The sequence below is a fragment of the Pristis pectinata genome, chromosome 15, assembly GCF_009764475.1.
Source record: "Pristis pectinata isolate sPriPec2 chromosome 15, sPriPec2.1.pri, whole genome shotgun sequence".
Taxonomy (NCBI): Eukaryota; Metazoa; Chordata; class Chondrichthyes; order Rhinopristiformes; family Pristidae; genus Pristis; species Pristis pectinata.
Window position 1 is genome coordinate 50,245,115 of NC_067419.1, and position 23,097 is coordinate 50,268,211.

Genomic DNA, 23,097 nt, shown 5'->3' on the forward strand with positions numbered 1-23,097 from the left:
ACCCCACTCTACACCTGTTACTGTTGAACCTTGACTCCTGCCTCCAATAATCCATTCACATCCCATGGGGAGAGCTGGTGGGAAGTCAGTGCTGCTGAAGAGCTGGAAGTGGCACAGAAGTGGTTAATGTTTCCCACCACATCCCAGGAAGTGGGAGACACAAAACCCCTCACAGAGCAGTGGAGGAGCAGCCAACTCCGTGGCCAACAACACTGTCAGATCCACAGTTACCAGGAAGTCCTGAGCCACAGCACAATGGAGATGTCCCAGCAGGTAAATGGAGCCCACACACCTCTCTCATAGAGTTTTGTAGTTCACGTCGATACCTCTTGTATTTAGTAATTTATATAGACAATATAACCAACTCTTTTTGTCAACATTTATACAACCACTTCTTGTGGTTTGGACCAAGAACTGCAGATGCTGGAAATCAGAGGCACAACAGAGATTCTGGAAGCACTGAGCTCAGGTGGTGGATGGAAGTCCTGGTCTCTGACTTAGGCTTTCAACCAAAATGTTGACCATCCCTCCGCCCCCACAGATGCTGCTGACCCGTGAGTTCCACCAGCAGTTTGTTCTTTGTTCCAGATCCCAGTATCTGCAGCCTCGTGTCCCTAACGATTCCCACAGGTGCTTCCCGACCTGTGGAATGCTCTGTATGTGTCTTGTGGTTTCCCACTGGAGGTACACCAGTGTTCCAGGTAATATTCCCAACAGGAGCCCATCACTCACTGCATCCCAGAAGCCACTTCTGGTTCCAGTGAGGACTGCGTTCACTGAGAGAAACGTTCCCAAGATACCTGCTGTGTTTTCAGTTCTACAAACAGGCGGGAAAGATGCGGAAGGAAACGTACCTCTGTCTTGTAGACGAAGAACAGGATGACTAGGATCAGCTCCATTAAGAAAATGGTCAGCAGGATGACAAAAAACTGTAAGAGGAGGAGAGGGAGCAGTTACAGGGAGGTCAGACACGGCAATCCGCGCACATAAACCACTCACCTGGCAAACGTTCTACCCCATCTCCGAGCAGGAACACAGGACTGGGACGCACACCCGTGAACAGGGCAACACTGATAACTGGACTGGGTGGTGGTGTGCGAACGTTGGGGGTGACAGGGAACGTTGGAGGTGTGGGAACATTGGGGGTGTGGGAACGTTGGGGATAGAGAATATTGGGGGTGTGGGAACGTTGGGGTGAAAGGGAATGTTGGGGTGAAAGGGAACATTGAGGTGTCTGGGAATATTGGGGCTATGGGAATGTTGAGGTGAAAGGGAACGTTGAGGGTGACTGGGAATGTTGGTGTGGGAACGTTGGGGGTGTGGGAACGTTGGGGGTGTGAGAACGTTGGGTGGCTGGGAATGTTGGGGGTGTGGGAACGTTGGGTGGCTGGGAACGTTGGGGGTGTGGGAACGTTGGGTGGCTGGGAATGTTGGGGGTGTGGGAACGTTGGGTGGCTGGGAATGTTGGGGGTGTGGGAATGTTGGGGGTGTGGGAACGTTGGGTGGCTGGGAATGTTGGGGGTGTGGGAAAGTTGGGGGTGTGGGAACGTTGGGTGGCTGGGAATGTTGGGGGTGTGGGAACGTTGGGGTGACTGGGCAGTGGGACTCACACAGCCCCTCAGTTGGATGGTCCAGTACCGGCTGTGTCCTGGGCAGTCACCCTGTCATAGAGTCAGAGACATACAGACGGAAACAGGCCCTTCGGCCCAACTCGTCCATGCTGACTGTGTTGACCAGCGAGCTAGTCCCAACTGCCTGCATTTGGTCCTTAGCCCTCTAAACCTCTCCTATCCATGTACTTATCTCGATGGCTTTTAAACGTTGCTAATGTGCCCGCCTCAACCACTATTTCTGGCAGCTCATTCCAAACATACACCACCCTTTGTGTGAAGAAGCCGCCCCTGATGTCCCTTTTAAATCTGTCACCTCTGATCTTAAACCTCTGCCCTCTTGTTTTTAGCACCCCCTCCCTGGGAAAAAGACTATGTGCTTTCACCCTGTCTATGCCCCTCATTATCTTGTATACCTCTGTCAGGTCACCCCTCAATCTCCTACGTTCCAGGGAATAAAGTCCTAGTTTATGCAACCTCGTAACTCAGGCCCCCAAGTCCAGGCAACATCCTGGTAAATCTTTCTCGCACTCTTTCTAGGTTAATCACATCTTTCCTATAACAGGGAGACTAAAACTGTGCACAGTGCTCCAAATGAGGCCTCATATAACTGCATCATAACTTCCCAACTCCCTGACTGAAGGCCAGCGTGCCAAACGCCTTCTTCACCACCCTGCCTACCTGTGACACCATTTTCAGTGAACTATGCACTTGCATTCCTAGGTCCCTCTGTTCCATAACACTCCCCAGGGTCCGACCATTCACTGAGCAAGTCCTACGCTAGTTTGATCTCCCAAAATGCAATACCTAACAGTTTAATGGATTGAAAGCCATTTGCCAATCCTCAGCCCACATACTGTACCAAAGCCTTATAAAGCCTCAGCACTACATCCTTGCTTTTATATTCTAGTCCTCTCGAAATGAATGCTAACATTGCATTTGCCTTCCTTACTACTGACTCAACCTTCAAGTTAACCTTTAGGGAATCCTACACTAGGACTCCCATGTCCCTTTGCACCTCTGATGTCTGAATTCGCTCCCCATTTAGAAAACAGTCTACACCTTTATTCCTTCTACCAAAGTGCATGACCGTACACTTCCCTACGCTGTATTCCATCTGTCACTTCTTTGCCCATTCTCCCAACCTGTCCAAGTCCTTCTGCAGACTCCCTGCTTCCTCAACACTACCTGCCCCTCCACCTATCTTTGTATCATCCGCAAACTTGACCACAAAGCCATCAATTCTGTCATCTAGATCATTAACATATAATGTCAAAAGTAGTGGACCCAACACCAACCCCTGAGGAACACCACTAGTCACTGGGAGCCAAGCAGAAAAGGCCCCCTTTATTCCCACTCTTTGTCTTCTACCAGTCAGCTAATCTTCTATCCATGCTGGTACCTTTCCTGTAATACCATGGGCTCCGATCTTGTTTAGCAGCCTCATGTGCAGCACCTTGTCAAAGGCCTTCTGAAAATCCAAGTAAACCACATCCACTGACTCTCCTTTGTCTAACCTGCCTGTTACTTCATAGAACATATAGAATATAGAACAGTACAGCACAATACAGGCCCTCTGGCCCATAATGTTGTGCCGACCTTTAAACCTTGCCTAAGACTATCTAACCCCTTCCAATATATCCCTCTATATACTTCCTCAAAGAATTCCAACAGATTTGTCAGGCAAGATCTCCCCTTAAGGAAATCATGCTGACTTTGGCCTATTTTATCATGTGCTTCCAAGTACCCCAAAACCTCATCCTTAACAATGGACTCTGACATTCTACCAACCACCAAAGTCAGGCTATAATTTCCTGTCTTTTGTCTCCCTCCCTTCTTAAAGACTGGAGTGACATTTGCGATTTTCCACTCCTCCAGAACCATTCCTGAATCTAGTGATTCTTGAAAGATCACCACTAATGCCTCCACAATCTCTTCAGTTACCTCTTTCAGAACCCTGGGGTGTAATGGGGTGTAATGGGTCATCTGGTCCAGGTGACTTATCCACCTTCGGACCTTTCAGCTTCCCAAGCACCTTCTCCTTAGTAATAGTGACTACACTCACTTCTGCCCCGATTCTCTCAAATTTCTGGCATGTTGCTGGTGTTTCCACAGTGAAGACTGATGCAAAATACTTATTCAGTTCATCTGCTATTTCTTTGTTCCCCATTACTACCTCTCCAGGGTCATTTTCCAGTGGTCCGATGTCCACTCTTGCCTCTCTTTTACTCTATATATATCTGAAAAATACTTTCGGTATCCTCTTTTATATTATTGGCTAGCTTACCATATTTCATCTTTTCTTCCCTTATTGTTTTTTTAGTTGCCGTCTGTTGGTTTTTAAAAGCTTCCCAATCTTCTAGCTTCCCACTAATTTTTGCAATATTGTATGCCCTCTCTTTTGCTTTTATGCTGTTTTTGACTCCCCTTGTCAGCTACAGTTGCCTCATCCTCCCTTTAGAATGCTGCTGCCTCTTTGGGATGAACTGATCCTGTGTCTTCTGAATTACTCCCAGAAACTCCTGCCATTGCTGCTCTACTGCCATCCCTGCTGGGGTCCCCTTCCAATCAACTCTGGCCAGCTCCTCTCTCAGACCTCTGTAGTTACCTTCACTCACTGTAATACCAATACATCCGATCTTAGCTTCTCCCTCTTAAACTGCAGAGTGAATTCTATCATATTGTGATCACTGCCTTCTAAGTCCCCTAATCAAATCTGGTTCATTGCACAACACCAAATCCAGAATTGCCTTTTCCCTAGTGGGCTCGACCACAAGCTGCTCTAAAAAGCCATCTCGTAGGCATTCTACAAATTCCTTCTTGGGATCCAGTACCAACCTGATTTTCCCAATCTACCTGCATATTGAAATCCCCCATGACCACCGTAACATTGCCCTTTTTACATGCCTTTTCTATCTCCTGTTGTAATTTGTACCCCACATCCTGGCTACTTTTCAAAGGTCTGTATATAACTCCCATCAGGGTCTTTTTACCCTTGCATTTCTTAACTCTACGTACAAGGATTCTACATCTTCTGATCCTATGTCACTTCTTGCTAAGGATTTGATTTCATTTTTTACCAACAGAGCCACCCCGCCCCCTCTGCCCACCTGCCTGTCTTTTCGATAGGATGTGTATCCTTGGATGTTTAGCTCCCAGCTGTGATCTTCTTTCAACCACAACTGCGATACCCACAAGGTCATGTCTGCCAATTTCTAACTGCTCTAAGAGCTCAGCTACCTTACTTCATATACTGCGTGTATTCAAATATAACACCTTCAGTCCTGTATTCACCACCCTTCTCAAATTTGTCTCCATGTTGCCTGGTTAAATTCTTATCCCTTTCTAAACTTTCTGTCTTATTCTTTATTCTGGTGACTTCAGTTACCTCTCCTGCACTCTCCTTCCCTTTTACTTTATCCATACTGTTCCAATCTGTTGAACCCACCCCCTACTATTTGGTTTAAAGCCCTATCCACAGCCCTAGTTATACAAGTTACCAGGCCCCTGGTCCCAGCATGGTTCAGGTGGAGCCTGTCCCATTGGAACAGCTCCCTCCTTCCCCAATACTGGTGCCAATGTCCCATGAATTCAAACCCACTTCTCCCACACCAATCTTTTAACTCTCTGATCTTATTGACTCTGTGCCAATTTGCACGTGGCTCAGGTAATCCAGAGATTATTACCTCTTTGGTTCTGCTTTTTAATTTAGTCTTGAGCTGTTCAAATTCCCTCAGCAGAACCTCTTTCCTTGTTCTGCCTACGTTGTTGGTACCACATGGACCACGACAACTGGACCTTTCCCCTCCAAATTCCCCTGCAGGTCAGATGAGATGTCCCGAACCTGGGCACCAGGCCAGCAACACAGCCTTCGGGTCTCTCGATCCTTGCAACAGAGAATTGTGTCTATTCCCCTGACTATACTATCCCCAATCACAACTACATTTCCTTTCTCTGTCCCCTCTTCACCGGTTCCCTGACCCACGGTGCCACGGTTTGGTTGCTCATCCTTCCTACAGCCCCCACAGCTGACATGTGGAGGGTGTTTAAAGACCGACTGCACAGAGTACATGACAGGGATGTTCCAGTAAGAAGATGGCAAAGGAAGGGAATCTTGGATGTCAAGAGAGATGGTTAATTTAGTCAAGAAGAAAAAGAAAACATATATAAGGTTTAGGAAGCTAAAATCAAACAGAGCCCTTGAGGATTATAAAAAATCCAGAAAAGAACTCAAGAAGGAAATTAGGAGAGCCAGGAGGGCCATGAAAGTCCCTGGCAAGTAGAATTAAAGAGAATCCCAAGGCATTCTATACATACATCAAAAACAGGAGGATAACTAGGGAGAGGGTAGGACCACTCAAGGATAATGGAGGGAACATGGGCTTGGAAGAGGAGGATGTGGGTGAGGTCCTATGTAATTCCTTTGCATCAGTATTTACCAAGGAGAAGGATGTGGGGGATAGTGAGATCAGTGTGAAGCATGCTAATATGCTAGGGCATTTCAAGATAAAGAAGGAGGCAGTGTTGGCTCTCTTAAAGAACATTAAGGTGGATTAGTCTCCAGGGCCTGATGGGATATACTCCAGGTTATTGAGAGAGGCAAGAGATGAGATTGCTGGGGCCTTGACCAACATCTTCACCGGCGAGGTCCTGGAGGATTGGCAAGTAGCTAATGTTGTTCCATTATTCAAGAAGGGAAACAGGGATAATCCCGGAAATTATAGACCAATGAGTCCCACACCAATAGCAGGGAAGTTACTGGAGCAGATCCTTAGGGATTGGATTTATGAGCATTTGGAAAACCGCGGCCCAATTAGGGACAGTCATCATGGCTCTGTACAGGGCAAGTCGTGCCTTACTAACTTGATTGAGTTTTTTGAAGAGGTGATGAGGGTGATTGATGAAAGTGGAGCTGTGGATGTTGTCTACATGGATTTTAGTAAGGTGTCTGACAAGCTCCCTCATGGGAGGCTCATCCAGAAGTCTAAGACGCATGGGATCCACGGTGAATTGGCTGTTTGGATTCAGAAATGGCTTGCCCATAGAAGACAGATGGTAGTGGTCGATGGGACTTATTCTAGAACATAGAACAGTACAGCACAGAACAGGCCCTTCGGCCCACAATGTTGTGCTGACATAGCTAATCCCTCCTACCTGCAGAATGCCTGTATCCCTCTATTTTCCTCTCATTCATGTGCCCATCCAAGCCCCTCTTAAAAGCCCCCAATGAATTTGCCTCCACCACCCTATCAGGCAACGCATTCCAGGCATCCACCACTCTCTCAGTAAAAAACTTACCCCTCACGTCTCTTCTGAACTTACCCCCTCTCACCTTAAATACATGCCCTCTGGTATTGGATCGCTCAATAATGGGGAAAAAGATATTGCTTGTCCACCCTATCTATGCCCCTCATAATTTTATACACTTCCAACAGATCACCCCTCAGCCTCTGCCGCTGTAGAGAAAACAGCCCAATTTTGTCCAGTCTCTCCTGATAGCACATGCCCTCTAATCCAGGCAGCATTCTGGTAAACCTCCTCTGCACCCTCTCTAAAGCCTCGACATTCTTCCTGTAGTGAGGTGACCAGATTTGCACGCGATACTCTAAATGCAGCCTAACCAGAGTTCTATAGAGATGCATCATAACTTCTTGACTCCTATACACAATACCTCCATTAATGAAAGCAAGCATTCCATAAGCCTTCTTAACCACTGTATCTACCTGTGCAGCCACTTTCAGTGAGCCATGGACTTGCACCCCAAGGTCTCTCTGCTCTCCAACACTGTTAAGGATCTTTCCCTTAAGAGTGTACTGCCTCTTGACATTAGTCCTACCAAGGTGAAACACCTCACATTTATCCTGGTTAAACTCCATCTGCCATTTCTCTGCCCACATCTGCAGCTGATCTATATCACACTGTATCCATCGCCAGTCTTCTACACTATTCACAACTCCACCAATCTTGGTATCGTCTGCAAACTTACTGACCCACCCATCAACATACTCATCCAGGTCATTTATGTACATCACAAACAGCAGAGGTCCCAGTACGGATCCCTGCGGAACACCACTATTCACAGGCCTCCAGCCAACTCCACTGACACCATGTATCTGAACTTTCCTGATTAACTGATGATGTGGGACCTTGTCAAATGCCTCACTGAAGTCCATATAGATGACATCCACAGCTCTACCTTCATCAGTCTCTCTCGTCACCCTGTCAAAAACTCAAACAGGTTAGTAAGACATGACTTGCCCTGCACAAAGCCATGCTGGCTTTCCCTAATCAAGCCATTGGATTCCAGAAGCTCGTATATCCAATCTCTAAGAATTTTCTACAGCAATTTCCCTACAGCTGATGTGAGACTCACCGGTCTATAGTTCCCTGGATTTTCCCTTGTTCCTTTCTTAAATAGAGGAACAACATTAGTCACTCGCCAGTCCTTCGGTCAAAGAGGACACAAAAATACTGGTCAAGGCCCCAGCAATTTCCTCTCTCGCCTCCTTCATTAACCTGGGGTATATCCCATCGGGTCCCGGGGACTTATCCACCTTAATACTGTTTAAGAGACCTGACACTACCTCCTTCTTGACCTCTAAATGCCCTAACATGGTTACACCCTCAGTTCCAATTTCTGTGTCCTGCACGACCTTTTCCTGGGTAAATACTGAAGAGAAATACTCATACAGAATCTCACCCACATCCTCTTCATCCAAACATAGATTCCCTTCTTTATCCTTAAGTGGTCCTACCCTCTCCCTCGTTATCCTCTTATTCCTGACGTAGGTATAGAATGCCTTTGGATTCTCCTTAATCCTACTTGCTAAGGACTTTTCATGGCCCCTCCTGGCTTTCCTAATTCCTTTCTTGAGTTCATTTCTAGCTTCTCTATAGTCCTCATGTGCTCTGTCTGATCCTAACTTCTGAAGCTCTACATACTTGTCCTTTTTCTTCTTGACTAAGTTCATCACTTATCTGGACATCCAAGGTTCCCTTATTTTGCCATTCACGTCCTTCCTTCTAACTGGGACATACCTATCCTGGACCCCATGTATTTGATCCTTAAACACTTCCCACATGCTTGATGTGGACTTGCCAGCAAAAAAAAGGTTTTCCCAGTTTACTCTACCTAGTTCCTGCCTTATGCCTTCGTAATTAGCCCTGCTCCAATTTAAAACCCTCCCACTAGCCCCATACCTATCCTTATCTATAGCTATCCTGAAAGTTAATGAGCTGTGGTCACTGTTCCCCAATTGCTCACCCACTGATAGGAAGCTGGAGGTCTGTGACCAGTGGTGTTCTGCAGGGATCCATACTGGGACCTCGACTGTTTGTGATATATATGTAAATAACCTGGATGAAAATGTGGATGGGTGAGTTTGTAAGTTTGCAGATGATATTGAGATTGCTGGTGTGGATAGTGTAGAAGACTGGCAAAGGATACAGCGGGATGTAGATCAGTTGCAGATAATGGGCAGAGAAATGGCAGATGGAGTTCAACCTGGCCAAATGTGAAGTGTTGCACCTTGGGAGGTCAAATGTAAAGAGACAGCACACTGTTAATGGCAGGACCCTTAACAGTGTCGATGAGCCGAGGGATCTTGGGGTCCAAGTTCATAGCTCCCTGAAAGTGGCTGCACAGGTTGATGGGGCGGTAAAGAAGGCGTACAGCATGCTTGCCTTCATTAGTTGAGGCACTGAGTTCAAGAGTCAGGAAGTTATGCTGCAGCTTTATAAAACTCTGGTCAGGCTGCATCTGGAGTATTGCATTCAGTTCTAGTCGCCCCATTATAGGAAGGATGTGGAGGCTTTGGAGAGGGTGCAGGTTTACCAGGATGCTGCCTGGATTAGAGGGCATGAGCTATAAGGAGTGGTTGGACAAACTTGGATTGTTTTCTCTGGAGCAGAGGAGGCTGAGGGGAGGGGAGACTTGTTAACGATCTTAGTTGATCTTCCGCAAATGCTCAGTTGTGCAGATCTCTGCTCCTCAAATGGCGATGCCAGATTTTAAGGGGGCATTGAGTGTGTGAGCACAGGGGTAAGGCTGAACCTAACCTGACGGTGGTGAAGACCTGGGTTAGATTACTATGTCTGATGTATCTCAAGGCAAAGGTCTGGCACAGCACAGAGGCAGAGGGAAACGACCTCAGTGAGGAGCAGAAAGTTTAGCACGAGGCCTCTCCAATCACCATCCAAGATCGCTCCAATTCAAACCCAGAACCCACATTTAGATGTCCCAGGTTCACAAGACAGCTCGCTGAGTGTGTGGGCAAGGTGGAGTGTTGTTGTCAGGTCTCATAGAACCAGGAAAGGTCAGACTATCCAACTGCTGGGAGCAGTGCACAGTCCAGCACCCAGTTTCATAGACTGGAATCCATTAACCCAGGGATGGTCTCTCACACACACAGCCAGCCTGCCTAGAGTCACCCTCACCCCCTCCTGACCCTAATCCCCTCCTGATGCTCACCCTCACCCTAACCCCTTCCTGACCTTCACCCTCACCACCTCCTGACCCTCACCCCCTCATGACCCTCACCCTCACCCCCCAACCCTCACCCTAACCCCTTCCTGACCCTCACCCTCACCACCTCCTGACCCTAACCCCTTCCTGACCCTCACCCCTTCTGACCCTGACCCCTGCTGACCCTGACCCTCACCCCCTTCTGACTCACCCTAACCCCTTCCTGAGCCTCACCCTTACCCCCTTCTGACCCCCACCCCCTCATGACCCTCACCCCTCCTGACCCTCACCCCCCACCTCTCATCCCTCACACCCTGCTCCTCACCGCCTCTATTCCCCACCCGTGGCTCCCTGCATGCACCTCCCCCAGTTCCCCATCCCCTCCCATCACTCCCCCCACCCCTCCCCTTGCTCCCCACCCCGTCCCTTCGCTCCCCTACCCCTCCCATCTCTCCCCCTACCTTCCCCCACCCCTTCCACCCTCCCCTCGCTCCCCCCACCCCCCACCTTGCTCCCCCTAGCCCCGTCCCTGCAGACACAGGTCACTTACACTGAGGAGCAGGCACTTGTTTTCCTTGATGGCACCGAGACATCCCAGGAAGCCCACCACCATGACAATGGTGCCGATGGCGATGACCAGGTTGGCTGCAGAGAGCGAGGGCAGGCTGGGTGCCAGGGTGGCAAAGTTCCCCTGTGTCGCCGAGAGCCAGATGCCCACTCCCAGGAGTCCGCATCCACACAGCTGCAGGGGAAGGACACATCGGCATTAATTAAATGAAGAAGAAATGTGATGGCAAAGCCGAACAAACACACGTGGCTTTGATGGACGTTAATCAGAGAATGCATGGGTGGGGGTGGGGGGCAACTGTCCCCTGAGGTGTGAGGGGCCCCTCACCATCTCACCCAGTGCTGGAGGTGAACATCAGTAGGGATACGGCAGGGGTGGAACTGAACAGTGTGGCGATCACTGTCAGTGCACCGTAACCGCCGGTCATCCACCGTAACCACCGGTCATCCACTGAACCTGCTGTTCATTCACCGTAACCACCATTTTTAAAAATAGAAACTTTTATTAGCTAAAAGCGCTACAAAAGGACAACCAGCGTCAAAATACTACAACTAATACAGGAAAGAGAAAACAAACTAAGCATCTACATAACTACAGCAATAACACTAACACCCGTGAAACACACACGCAACACTTCAGAGAAGAATTGCATTCTCACCGTCCACGACACACGCAATCCCCTGAAGGGCCCACCAATCACGGAACTCAACCAGGGTGCCTGCGGAGACTGCACGCTCCCTCTCCAAGGACACCTGTACGCAGACGTAAGCCCGGAAGACGGGCAGGCAGGCGGACCGGCCGGAACCCTTGGCCGCCCGTCGCCGCTTCCCATGGATGGCCAGTTTGGCTGGGCCCAGTAGAAGACCCACCAGGAGATCCCCCGCCCCGCGTCGCACTGGGTGACCATAGTTCAGCAGCGTCGGGCTGAAGTGCAGCCAGAACTTGAGCAGCAGCCTCTTCAGATACGCAAAGAGGGGCTGCAACCTCTCGCACTCCGCGTACGCGTGGTACACCATCTCCTCCCGGTGGCAGAAGTGACAGGCGGCTGGGGTGTCGGTGAACAGGCTCAGGAATCAGGTGCACGGCACCGCCTGGTGCAACACCCTCCACCCCAGGTCCCCAATGTACAGGGGGAGGACTCCCACGTAGAGAGACCTCCACTGGGAACCCCCCTCACTGCCCGCTGGCAAGACAGACTGCCACGGCATGTCCGGCTGGCAGACCAGGCCGAGGAAGTTAAAGGTGTGCAGGAGCAGCCTGTACAAGAAATGCCTCGGTGCGGCACAATCCGAGCTGCCTGGCAGACACGCCAGCAGTGCCTCTCCGCGCCTCCCGAGAGAGACGCCGGGCCTTGGGCCCGACCAGCAATTCCAGGGGGGCGGGGGCTGGGACACCCCCCACCCGACGCCTGCCACGACGGGAGGGGGAGCAGCCCTGCGCTCGCCGCAGGAGACTGTGCCCCACACCTGCATCGGATCCCGATAGAGCCCAGGCAGCTCCCTCCTGGAGGCAGCATCCCTGGCGGAGGAAATAGGTGGCCAGCGCATGCCACCATGGGGGGGTGCTCGGTATACAGGTACCTCTACAGCGCCCAGAGGCGGAGGGCCGCCAGCTGGGTACATACACACAGCAGTGACTGACCCCCCCCCACCTCCACCAGCGGCAGACTCAGGACTGCCGCAGAAACCCAGTGCCTCCGGCCACCCCAGAAGAAGTCCACCAACCTCCTTTGGGTGGTGGTGACGAAGACGTTGGGCGGCACCAGCGTGGCCAGCTGGTACCACAGCATGGAGGCCACCAGCTGGTTGATGACCAGTGCCCTGCCCTGGTACGAGATTGCATGATGTAGAGACCAAACGCAGACAAGGTGACCGTTTGGCAGAACACCTGCATTCTGTCCGTAACCGCGATCTGCGTCTCCCTGTTGCCAGTTTCTTCAGCTCCCCCTCCCACACCATCATTGATATGTCAGTCCTCGGCCTCCTCCACTGCCAGGAGAATTCCAAGCACAAACTGGAGGAACAGCACCTCATTTTCCGTCTTGGAACCTTACAGCCTGACGACATGAACATTGAATTCCCACCACCCCCCCCACCTTCCTTCTTCTCTTCTTCCCTTTCCCAGCCTCTCTCTCTTTTTTCTACCCTTTTTTCCTCCCTACCTTCGACCCATCCCCCTGTGGATCTCCCCTCCTCCCCCACACCTGCCCATCACTATCTCTTACCTGCATCTACCTATCACCACCCTGTGCCCACCCTGCCTCCCCTCTTTTGTCCACCCATCACTGCTCTGCTTTTCCCTCCTATATATTGGGCTTCCCCTTTTTCTGTCTTCAATTCTGACCCGAAACGTTGACCGCCTGCTTTTCTCCACGGATGCTGCCTGGCCTGCTGAGTTCCTCCAGCATCATCGTGTTTTTCATCTGGATTCCAGCATCTGCAGTCCTTTGTTTCTCTAGTGAGATTACAGATGTGAGTCACTTTTCAGGAACATTTATCTGCCTTCATCTGACTCCAGTTGTTACTTCTGCACAGCTGTGGAATATTGAAATTATAATCACCATGTTAAATTTTGTTCAGATGAGATATTTGTGTCAGTGTGTTCAGCACATGACATGGGCAGTGAATTACGGCCACACCCATAGAGGAATAAAAACATTACACTTTAAGTCCTTTAACATGAAATTATTTTAACTTCTGGGCTATTTATCATTAAAACATTTATGAAATAAAATATTAGCAAAGGAACATAAGAAATAGTAGCAGGAGTCGGCCATCTAGCCCATCGAGCCTGCTCCGCCATTCAGTAAGATCACGGCTGATCTGGCCGTGGACTCAGATCCATCTACCTGCCTTTTCCCCATAAACACTTAATTTTCCTACTGTGCAAAAATCAACTGTGTCTTAAATATATATAATGAGGTAGCCTCTACTGCTGCCCTGGGCAGAGAATTCCACAGATTCACTACTCTCTGGGAAAAGCAGTTCCTCCTCATCTGTCCTAAATCTACTCCCCTGAATCTTGAGGCTATGTCCCCTAGTTCTAGTCTCACCTACCAGTGGAAATTCTCCCTTTCATTATCTCTCCCTTTCATTAAATTACACAACGTGACTATATTGTCTCCAGAGTGTGAGTATCCAGCAGGTAGATGGGTTTAGAGAAGTTATGATCACATCCAGTGTGGCAGAGTCAGCTCTCTGACAGGGAGAAGTTGAAACTCCCAAACATTACCACAGGCAGGAGGAGCAATGACACACCAAGACATTCACCTGGTTCTGGTAGAACCGCAGAGAGGTTACAAAGGAAGATCTCGTCACAATAATTGCTGCCTGTCAGGCAGCCCCAGGATCTGTGTACAGTGATTGGGTGGGTCAGTTCTCCCAACGTAGACACCAGTCCCCAGACCCCGAATACATGGGGGCTCTCCAGTGACAGCTGGGCTGGGTTGGGTCCTGTTTTATTCTTTCTGTGTTTTGTTGTTGGTACAAGTGGGTGACACTGCAGTGGTGCACCAAGGAGTCAGGCACAGGCCAAGGACACAGACGTCCTCTCCTGAAGGTCAACAGTGAACCAGGGCTAAATCACAAACTAAACTCAGATCACTGGTTTGTTAGTGTAGGACTTGGATTACTATCAGTCAACTTAACCACCACACCACAATGCTCAACATGCCTCCCACAGACGGACTGACAGTCAAACTCCCTGCAGTAACGCGCTACAACGCAGTACAGCGTGGTACAAAGCGGTATAGCACAGTACAACGCAGTGCAACATGGTACAACGCAGTGCAGCACAGTACAACGCAGTATAGCACAGTACAACGCAGTATAGCACGGTACAATGTGGTGCAGTGTGGTACAATGCGGTGCGGCATGGTACAATGACAACGCGGTATAGCACGCTACAACACAGTGCAGTGCGGTACAATGCGGTATAGCATGGTACAACGCAGTGCAGCATGGTACAACGCGGTATAGCATGGTACAACGCAGTGCAGCATGGTACAACGCGGTATAGCACAGTACAATGCAGTGCAGCATGGTACAACGTGGTATAGCACAGTACAATGCGGTGCAGCATGGTACAACTCGGTACAGCACGGTACAATGCAGTACAGCGTGGTACAATGCAGTATAGCATGCTACAACGCAGTGCAGCATGGTACAATGCAGTGCAACATGGTACAACGCGGTATAGCACGGTACAACGCAGTGCAGCACGGTACAACGCAGTGCAACATGGTACAACGCGGTATAGCACGGTACAACGCAGTGCAGCATGGTACAATGCGGTACAGCATGGTACAACGCGGTATAACGTGGGATAGCTCACAGGACAGGGAGGAGCATTGTGGGAACCAGCTGAGGCAGAGGTTGGACTGCCTGAGGTTCAGAGAGAGACAATTTGTGTTCCAATGTTCTCATCTGGTCTCCTATTAAAAATGTAATTGCGGCAGGAAACACAGAGAGTTCCTGTGTTGGAAGTGTCTCCACAGAGCAAGGACCCAGTCTCCCGGGAGGGAGCTGAAGTGTCTCCACAGAGCAAGGATCCGACCTGTGGACAGCAGAATCTTTTCAGGATCTCAACACTCTCCTGACCCACAACCCACTCGTGATGTAAGATTTCAGGCTCTGAAAAGATTGTGAACTGACAGATGAACATTTGGGGGAAAAGGCAAACGTCAATGAATTGGCACTCATCCTGTTAAAGTAACTCAGTGGGTCAGACTTATAAAGTGGGAGGTTGCTGCAGGGAGAGGGCTGGGTCAGTGATCCAGCAGCCTGTCCTTGGCTGTTGTCAGGCGGAACTGACACAGGGCTGGCCCGACTGTAGCAGCTTCTGTTCCTGGAGATTGGTCAGGACGCGATGAGCTGATGAGTGCCAGGGAACCAGCAGTGCGCAGCTGCTACCAGGGTTTACTGGTCCAACACTCAGCAGCAAGATCTGCCAGCCCACAGGGACCAGCAGAATCCGTAACTTTACTGTGACGTAGAAACAAGGCCCCAGAACCCACAGAAACAGACGTCCTAACTCAGCGCCACCGTGTTGGTACTAAGAAGCAATCTGGCGTTACACTTGGAGCCCAGTGATGCTGGCAGAGCACTTGCTTTGCTGCAAGTGTTTGTGACGTAGGAAGAATCAGCACTTGCCATCTGTTGATGTGTCAGGAGTGTGTGTTGGGATTGAGGGCAGATAATCCCCAGCTTTACATGGCTGAGGATCGTGGAGAGTTTAGTCAGGTGCCTTGGGCTGAGCAGAACAGTGACTCTGTTATCTGCTTAGAGCTATTTTCATTGCAGATTCTTCAATGTGAGCTAGGGCCTTCAACTTGAAGCATCAAGTAGCAAACGGGCTATTTTAGAAAGTGCTGGTTGGTGGAAGTATCTGCAACCAAACCGCAGCGTGATCTCAATGGTGAAAGGCCAGGATCAATCAGCAGAGGCAAACAAGGGAGTGCAGGTCGCCAGCATTCTCACTCAAGTTCCCCATGTTGTTCTTACTCATCAGCACAACGAAGAGGGAAGTCTTTGGTGAGAGCAGTATGACCCCTGAACTGGGAGTGCGGTCAAACAGAAGGGGTGGTCTGGCCTTGATTATCCGCCTGACCAAGCCCAGCATGAAACCCGTGCCCTCAGACGAGTGGGTGAGAGGCAGCCGGCCAATTCCATTCCAGCCACAATACTTAGAAACAAGCGGCATCTATAATTGGAAGCCTGATGTCAGGATGTTCATGTAGAGTTTCACACTGATACCTTTCATGGAGGTTTCCTTAGCTCGTCCCAACACTTGGGCTGAAGCTGTGCTCAGAAACCTTGTTTAAACTGTACTGAGTGATTTAGAACATAATCACAGTTAATCACACAATTTATCAACATGCAAGTTGTGGTTTCAACCATACTGTTAAACAATAAGACACGAGCAACATTTTTGAACAGCCCCACTGAAAATGCTTTGCCTTAACAACCTCCAGCAATCTAATTTAAAAATTGCATCGTGTTCATATCCATTGCTGGGTTTGTCTCAATCCCAGCAGGCTGAACAGAGGAGCATGCAATGCACAAAGCCACGTGATCCCAGCAACGGATCAGGTGAAACTTCCACACTTAAAACGTCAGGTCTCTGTATTTCTCCAATCTCAGGCTCCAGTGGGTGACCCAGCATTGGCCCATTCCCAGGGAGTTTGGTTGGTCAAACTTTATGCAGGAAGAATATTTATTTTGGAATCGATGATGCTAAGGGAGAGGAGCCAGCTGTGGGTCTGACGGACACTCTCTCAATTACTTCACACACTGAACCTGAGGTGAACTGGAGACAATTTTAGAGGGAGGGAGGGAAGGAGGAGGGGAAGGAGGAGGGGAGGGAAGAAGGGAGGGAAGGTGGAGGGGAGGGAAGAAGGGAGGGAAGGTGGAGGGGAGGGAAGAAGGGAGGGAAGGTGGAGGGGAGGGAAGAAGGGAGGGAAGGTGGAGGGGAGGGGAGGGAAGGGAAGGGGAGGGGAGGGAGGGGAGGAGAGAGGGAATGTTGAGGGGAGGGAGAGAGGGAGGGAGAGAGGGAGGGAGGAGTAGAGAGGGAGAAGGTAGGGAGAGCGGGGAGAGATGGACAGACAAGGCAGAAGAGTAAGAGACAAGGACAAAGGGGGAAGAGAGAACATTTGGAGCTGGAAAGAGGAGGAGAGAGACTATAGTGGGGAGAAACACAGAGATCAGAGGAGTGAGCAAGGCAGAGAAAGAGGGAAGGGGGGAAAGAGGGAAGGGGGAAAGAGGGTGATAAGGTCAAGAAAAACGGAGACAGAGAGAGGGAAACAGATCATCATCAGTACTGCCCCTCCCACAGTACCGCCCCTCCCACAGTACCGCCCCTCCCACAGTACCGCCCCTCCCTCAGTACCGCCCCTCCCACAGTACCGCCCCTCCCTCAGTACCGGCCCTCCCTCAGTACCGCCCCTCCCTCAGTACCGCCCCTCCCACAGTACCGCCCCTCCCACAGTACTGCCCCTCCCTCAGTACTGCCCCTTCCTGTACTGCCCCTCCCTCAGTACTGCCCCTCCCTCAGTACTGCCCCTTCCTGTACTGCCCCTCCCACAGTACTGCCCCTCCCTCAGTACTGCCCCCCCACAGTACTGCCCCTCCCTCAGTACTGCCCCTCCCACAGTACTGCCCCTCCCTCAGTACTGCCCCTCCCACAGTACTGCCCCTCCCTCAGTACTGCCCCTCCCTCAGTACTGCCCCTCCCACAGTGCAGGGCTCCCTCAGTACTGCCCCTCCCTCAGCACTGCTACCCCTCCCTCAGTACTGCCCCTCCCACAGTGCAGGGCTCCCTCAGTACTGCCCCTCCCTCAGCACTGCTACCCCTCCCTCAGTACTGCCCCTCCCACAGTGCAGGGCTCCCTCAGTACTGCCCCCACCCACACTGACACACTCAGACACACACTGTTCCTTTCTGCAAATCTCAAACATACAAACTCAACCCATGGTCACTTTATAAAAAGGCTGTCACTTTGCAAACTTTTATTCAATAGAAATGATGAAATCACCTTTGCAGCAGCTTAAAAAAGGAGAAATGAACAATATTTAGTTTTAATCAAAAATAGAAAGTGCTTTGATTACCACCAGGCTTCCTCAGGTTACCCAGTCCCTGCTGACACAGTCACTGCTGGTTACAGATTAGGGAATGATGGTGGGAGATGGAAGGAATGGATCAGGAAATGGGTTTGTGAATTATAAATGTACAAGTTGTGGCATCAGAGTGGGCAAGGAACTTCTGTAATCGTCCTGTACATCATTTACTGCCCAGCCCTAACTGCCCTTGAGAAGGTGGTGGTGAGCCACCTCGTTGACTTCCAGTGAAGGTGTTCCCACAGTGCTGTTGGTTCCAGGACTGAGACCCATCAGCGATGAAGAGTGGTGCTACAGGACAGTGTGTGACTCAGAGGGGAACCTTCAAGGGGTAGTGTTCCCATGCACTCACTGCCACGCCTATAGTGTTACCACGTCAAAACTGAAACAGGATCTCATCCTGATACACCGACCATCCCTCTGCCTCCACAGGTGCTGCCTGACCCGCTGAGGTCCTCCCCCAGTGTATCTTTTGCTCCAGATTCCAACACCTGCAGTCTCTTGTGTCTCTATAGTGGGAGAGGGCACAGGTTTGACAGGGTGACCATTTTATTCAATGCCATGGGCCTTGTTAAGAAGACAATTAGTGAGGACCACCTGGCCCACTGCCATTGCTTCCCCAGGTGGATGGGAACCATTTCTCTCCACCATTTCCCCACTTCACTTCAAATATCCTACCGTTCCCACTGAAAGCCCCAAATGAATCCATCCTGCAGAAGGCCCTCCCAAATGTGGGGCTTTGTTGTGGGAGATGGAGGAGGTAAACACCCAGTGTTTGAGCAAGTACGGTCATTTGGAGGGAGCTGCGGAAGGACATTCTCCAAGATGGTGCAGAGTAAGTTGTAGATGGCACACATTGTCAGCAGGGAGCTCCAGTTAGGCAGCAAGGGTGGGAGGAGGGAGGGGTGCGGGGAGGGAGGGGAAGAGGGAGGAAGGGGAGGATTGAGGGGTGCGGGCAGGCAGTGATCAGGCTGCCAGGTGAGTGAGTCCATCTATGCTCAACGTGAAGGAAGGGGTTGGCGATCTGGTTCACTGCTCTCTCCTATAAGCAGCCCTTTCATGTCTGATATGTGCTTCCAATCGTCTCCCTAATGCCTGTGACACTGATGGAAAATGAGTGGACAGTTTCAGCAGTGTGTCACATCCCCAAATCCCTTTTTGTAAACACAGATTGGCAAAGAGCAGCTAGGGGAATGGAAATGTTGGATGTAGCAGTTCTCCTGGATGTTGATCAAACACACAACATCCTTTGCAGCTCGAACAATGAGTGCCTCAGCCCTTGTCCCAACTCCTAGACATGTTTGAAGGACCTGAGCAAATCTTTTTAGAAATGTATTTGGGTCACAGTTATATTTAATATCCATGAGGTCTGAGCCATTTAAAATTATAGACACCAAAGCTCAAACCAGCCGACGGCTCTGATCCAGGAGAAGTAAACTAGATGGATCTTATGTCTTGAACTGTTCCCAATTCTCCAGAACATCAGAGACATTGCAAAATTAATTCCTAAAAATAAAAAAAACAACTAAAGAATTCACTACTTTTTAATGTTTTCTGAAACAATTTAAACACTAAGCTCTCCTAACCAAGTGAGACTTACACAAGGGCAGGATTGAGATCAGATTCTGAAATCAACCTCAAAGTTTGATGAGTGCAACTCCTTCACTTTAAAAGATCAACAGCAAGGTGGGGTGAATTTTGTAATGTTAGCGAGCGAGAGAGAGAGAGAGAGAGAGAGAGAGAGATCGAGAGAGCGAGAGGGAGAGAGAGCGAGAGGGAGAGAGTGGGAGGGGGAGGAGGAGAGGGAGGGAGGGAGAAAGGAGAGAAAGAGGGAGAGGGAGGGAGGGGGAGGGAGGAAAGGAAGGACAGTAAAGGGCAGAAGAAACCCTTTTGCCTTGAGAATAAATGACTGTTCATGAATCAGGCGCGACCCTTTGCTCGTTCTTGCTGATTTTTGTCACAGTTGGACTGACACACCCTCACTCACAATGAAGTCAGTGCAGTGATTGCTGTACTAGGTTAACGATCAGCCAATAATTGCAGGCACCTCAACAGCAAACAGTGTGAGAAATCCTCCCAGCTCCCAAGTACACAGAAGGAGCTCTCACATGCAATGGGTTCAGAATGAGCAGACAGAGACAGTAGTTCCCATCTGTGGATGGTTCCAGAATTACACCGATGGGCAAAGGATACAAGGAAGTGTGAGGGAAGAATTTTCAGGGAGAGGGTGATGATCAGAAACCCTCTGCCCACACACAAGGTGGGACTGAGTCAATCCGGGCACCCAGAAGGGAATTGGATAGACCTGGAGAGGGAGCAAGCTGGGCTGTGGAGTCAGAGCAGGGGATTGAGATTATGGGATAGGATGGACTCGAGGGGCTGAATTCCTTCCTTCTGTGCTGTAGGAAGTCCAGGGTTCTCTGCCTCCAGGGTACCGGGGCCCAATCCTGGCAACACCATTGGGTTAGTTTTCATCCAACAAGAGGACCAGGTCCGATCCTCCTCCCACAACACGTCAGTTTGAACTGGGGCACAGACTGTACGTCGGTCACTGGGCTGTCTGCACCCCCACGTGTCAGTCACCGGACTGTCTGCACCCCGTGTGTTGGTCACCGGACTGTCCGCACCCCTGCGCGCGTCGGTCACTGGACTGTTCCCACCCCCGCACGCGTCGGTCACTGGACTGTTCCCACCCCCGCACGCGTCGGTCACCGGACTGTCCGCACCCCCGCGCGTTTACAGAAACGACAACTGGCTGCAGATTAGAATCGGTCGATGAATAAAATGAAACACAAACTGCCCAATACAGAACCTCATCGTGTTTGTCCCAGTTTAATCACCGGGTCTGGGGGAGCCACAGGCAAAGCCACTCTCCGACATACACTCAGTTACAGTAAGTTTGAAATGTTCCAATTAAAGATGCTAGATTGGTGCTCTATCCACCCCCCACTCCATCCCACCCACCCCACGCCCCCTCTACCCCCCTCACCCCTCTCCACTCTTCCCCTCCACCTCACTCCCCCTCTCCAACGCCCTCCTCCCCAAACCCTCCTCTCCACCCCTCCCCACCCCATCCCCGGTACATGGTGACTCCATGCTGCCACCTACAAAATCACTGCTGTTCTCCACTCAGCGGACAAGGCTACCAGTACATGGGACACTGACAGCAGGTCACAAACCACGCCGACCATTCCTTCACCAACGCTGCGTCCCAGTCCTGGAACTCCCTCCCAACAGCGGCTTCAGGGATGGGCAACAAATGCTGACCAGTGACGTCCAGTGTGCGGGTTAAGGACTGGCTGCCTGATGTTCAGTGCAATGGAGAGGGAAAACCGGGAGGGAGGGGGTGATGCCCGAACTGGGGGGGGGGGGGGGGTGGGTGGTGGTGGCAGGTCACTGGTGCACACAACAAGCGGACAGTTAAAGGCTTGAGGACAGTGCAGACCAGCGAGCAGAAGGCAGATGGAGAGGAGTGGAGCGAGGGCAGGATTTGTCCAGTGGTCAGAGTGACAAGCTGGCAATGAGAATGAACTTCCAGACTGGATCAGGAGTTGTGGGATGGGGAGTGTCACGTCACGACCGGGGCCAAGGTTAAATCAGGGGTTGTGGATCTGGGGCAGGGAAAGTACAAAGACCACAGGTCTCTGGTTCAGCGGGGGAAGGTTCGGTATCTGGCTGTTGGTGCAGGGTGGATGGAGGGAGCCAGTGCGGTGTCCACACAGGATGGAGAGAGCCAGGACACATGTTCAGGGCTGTGTTTTGTTGGGGTGGGGGCAGCCGCTGTTGGGGATGTTGAGGAAGGGCAAAGAAATGTCACTGTGGGGGGGGGGGGGGTCTAACCCTGCGACAGAACAACAACGGCCAATCAGCTCAGTTCCACAAATGACTGCAGAATGAGGGACGTATCAAATGAAACCCTGGTGTTGGATGTCAGCCAACCCTTGAGGCAGGTTTCTGCGGTGAAACTGGAACCAGATTAGCAACATATTTCTCAAAGGCTCAGAGGGAAGGGCGACGGCTTCCAGCATGGCTTCTGCCAGCAGCCAGGCAGCATCTTTCCCACATCCGTCTCCGTGAATACGGCCCCTGCCCAGCCAGTGACGAGTTCCCTGGAGCAAAGTCTCCCTGTCCCTGGGGATTGGTTCCCCACTCCCGGGAAGGGTTCTGAACACCTCCCACATCCTCAGTGGGAGGAAACACCAAGTCGTGTATGATCAGTGAGTTTGTGGATGACGGGAGATTTGGTGGGGTTGTGGATGGTGAGGACCGTTGTCTAAGGCAACAGCAGGATATGGATCAGATGGAAAGTTGACAGAAGGAACAAGTGGGAGGTGATGCTATTTGGGAAGTCAAGCAGGGGCAGGACACACACGCTGGGGTGTTTGAGTGTTGCTGAGCAGAGAGACCTGGATGTGCCACACGACTCAGTCACTCAACCAAGGCAAAGAACCCGGAGCATTGGAACCACAGCCCGGCAGCTGACTGACAGATTTGGGTCACACACCGGGCGTCGACAGGGTGTGCTTGTGTCTGTCACAGATTCCCACACCAGCCTGGTCCGGGGGTGGGGCTCAGTTAAGGGTGCAGCTCAGCACAAGCACCAAGTTAAGCCCAAGACTGCACAGGCAGGGAAAGGCACCCGGACCATCAGAGACGTGATGGAGGAGGGTCCAGGGGCTGATGGGGAAACCCCTGGCTATATTTTGGGGGTGACTGTGGGTGCCCAGTGAGACCCTCCCTCAGTACCACCCCCCCCCACAGTGTGGGGTCCCTCAGTACCGGCCCCCCCCCACCCCACAGTGTGGGGTCCCTCAGGACTGAACTAACACAATGGACGGGTTT

General features: G+C 50.8%; 1 protein-coding gene across 3 annotated transcripts in view; it reads right to left on the reverse strand.

The window, feature by feature from the left end:
• Positions 1-23,097, reverse strand: part of tspan9a (tetraspanin 9a) — a 137,633-nt gene that overhangs the window by 16,719 nt on the left and 97,817 nt on the right. For all 3 annotated transcript variants that reach the window (XM_052029820.1, XM_052029821.1, XM_052029818.1), the window contains 2 exons: positions 10,625-10,816; positions 855-929 (listed from right to left, as the gene is read on the reverse strand). In XM_052029820.1, the coding sequence (XP_051885780.1) occupies positions 855-929; positions 10,625-10,816 (267 nt within the window). The remainder of the gene's footprint in view (positions 1-854; positions 930-10,624; positions 10,817-23,097) is intronic.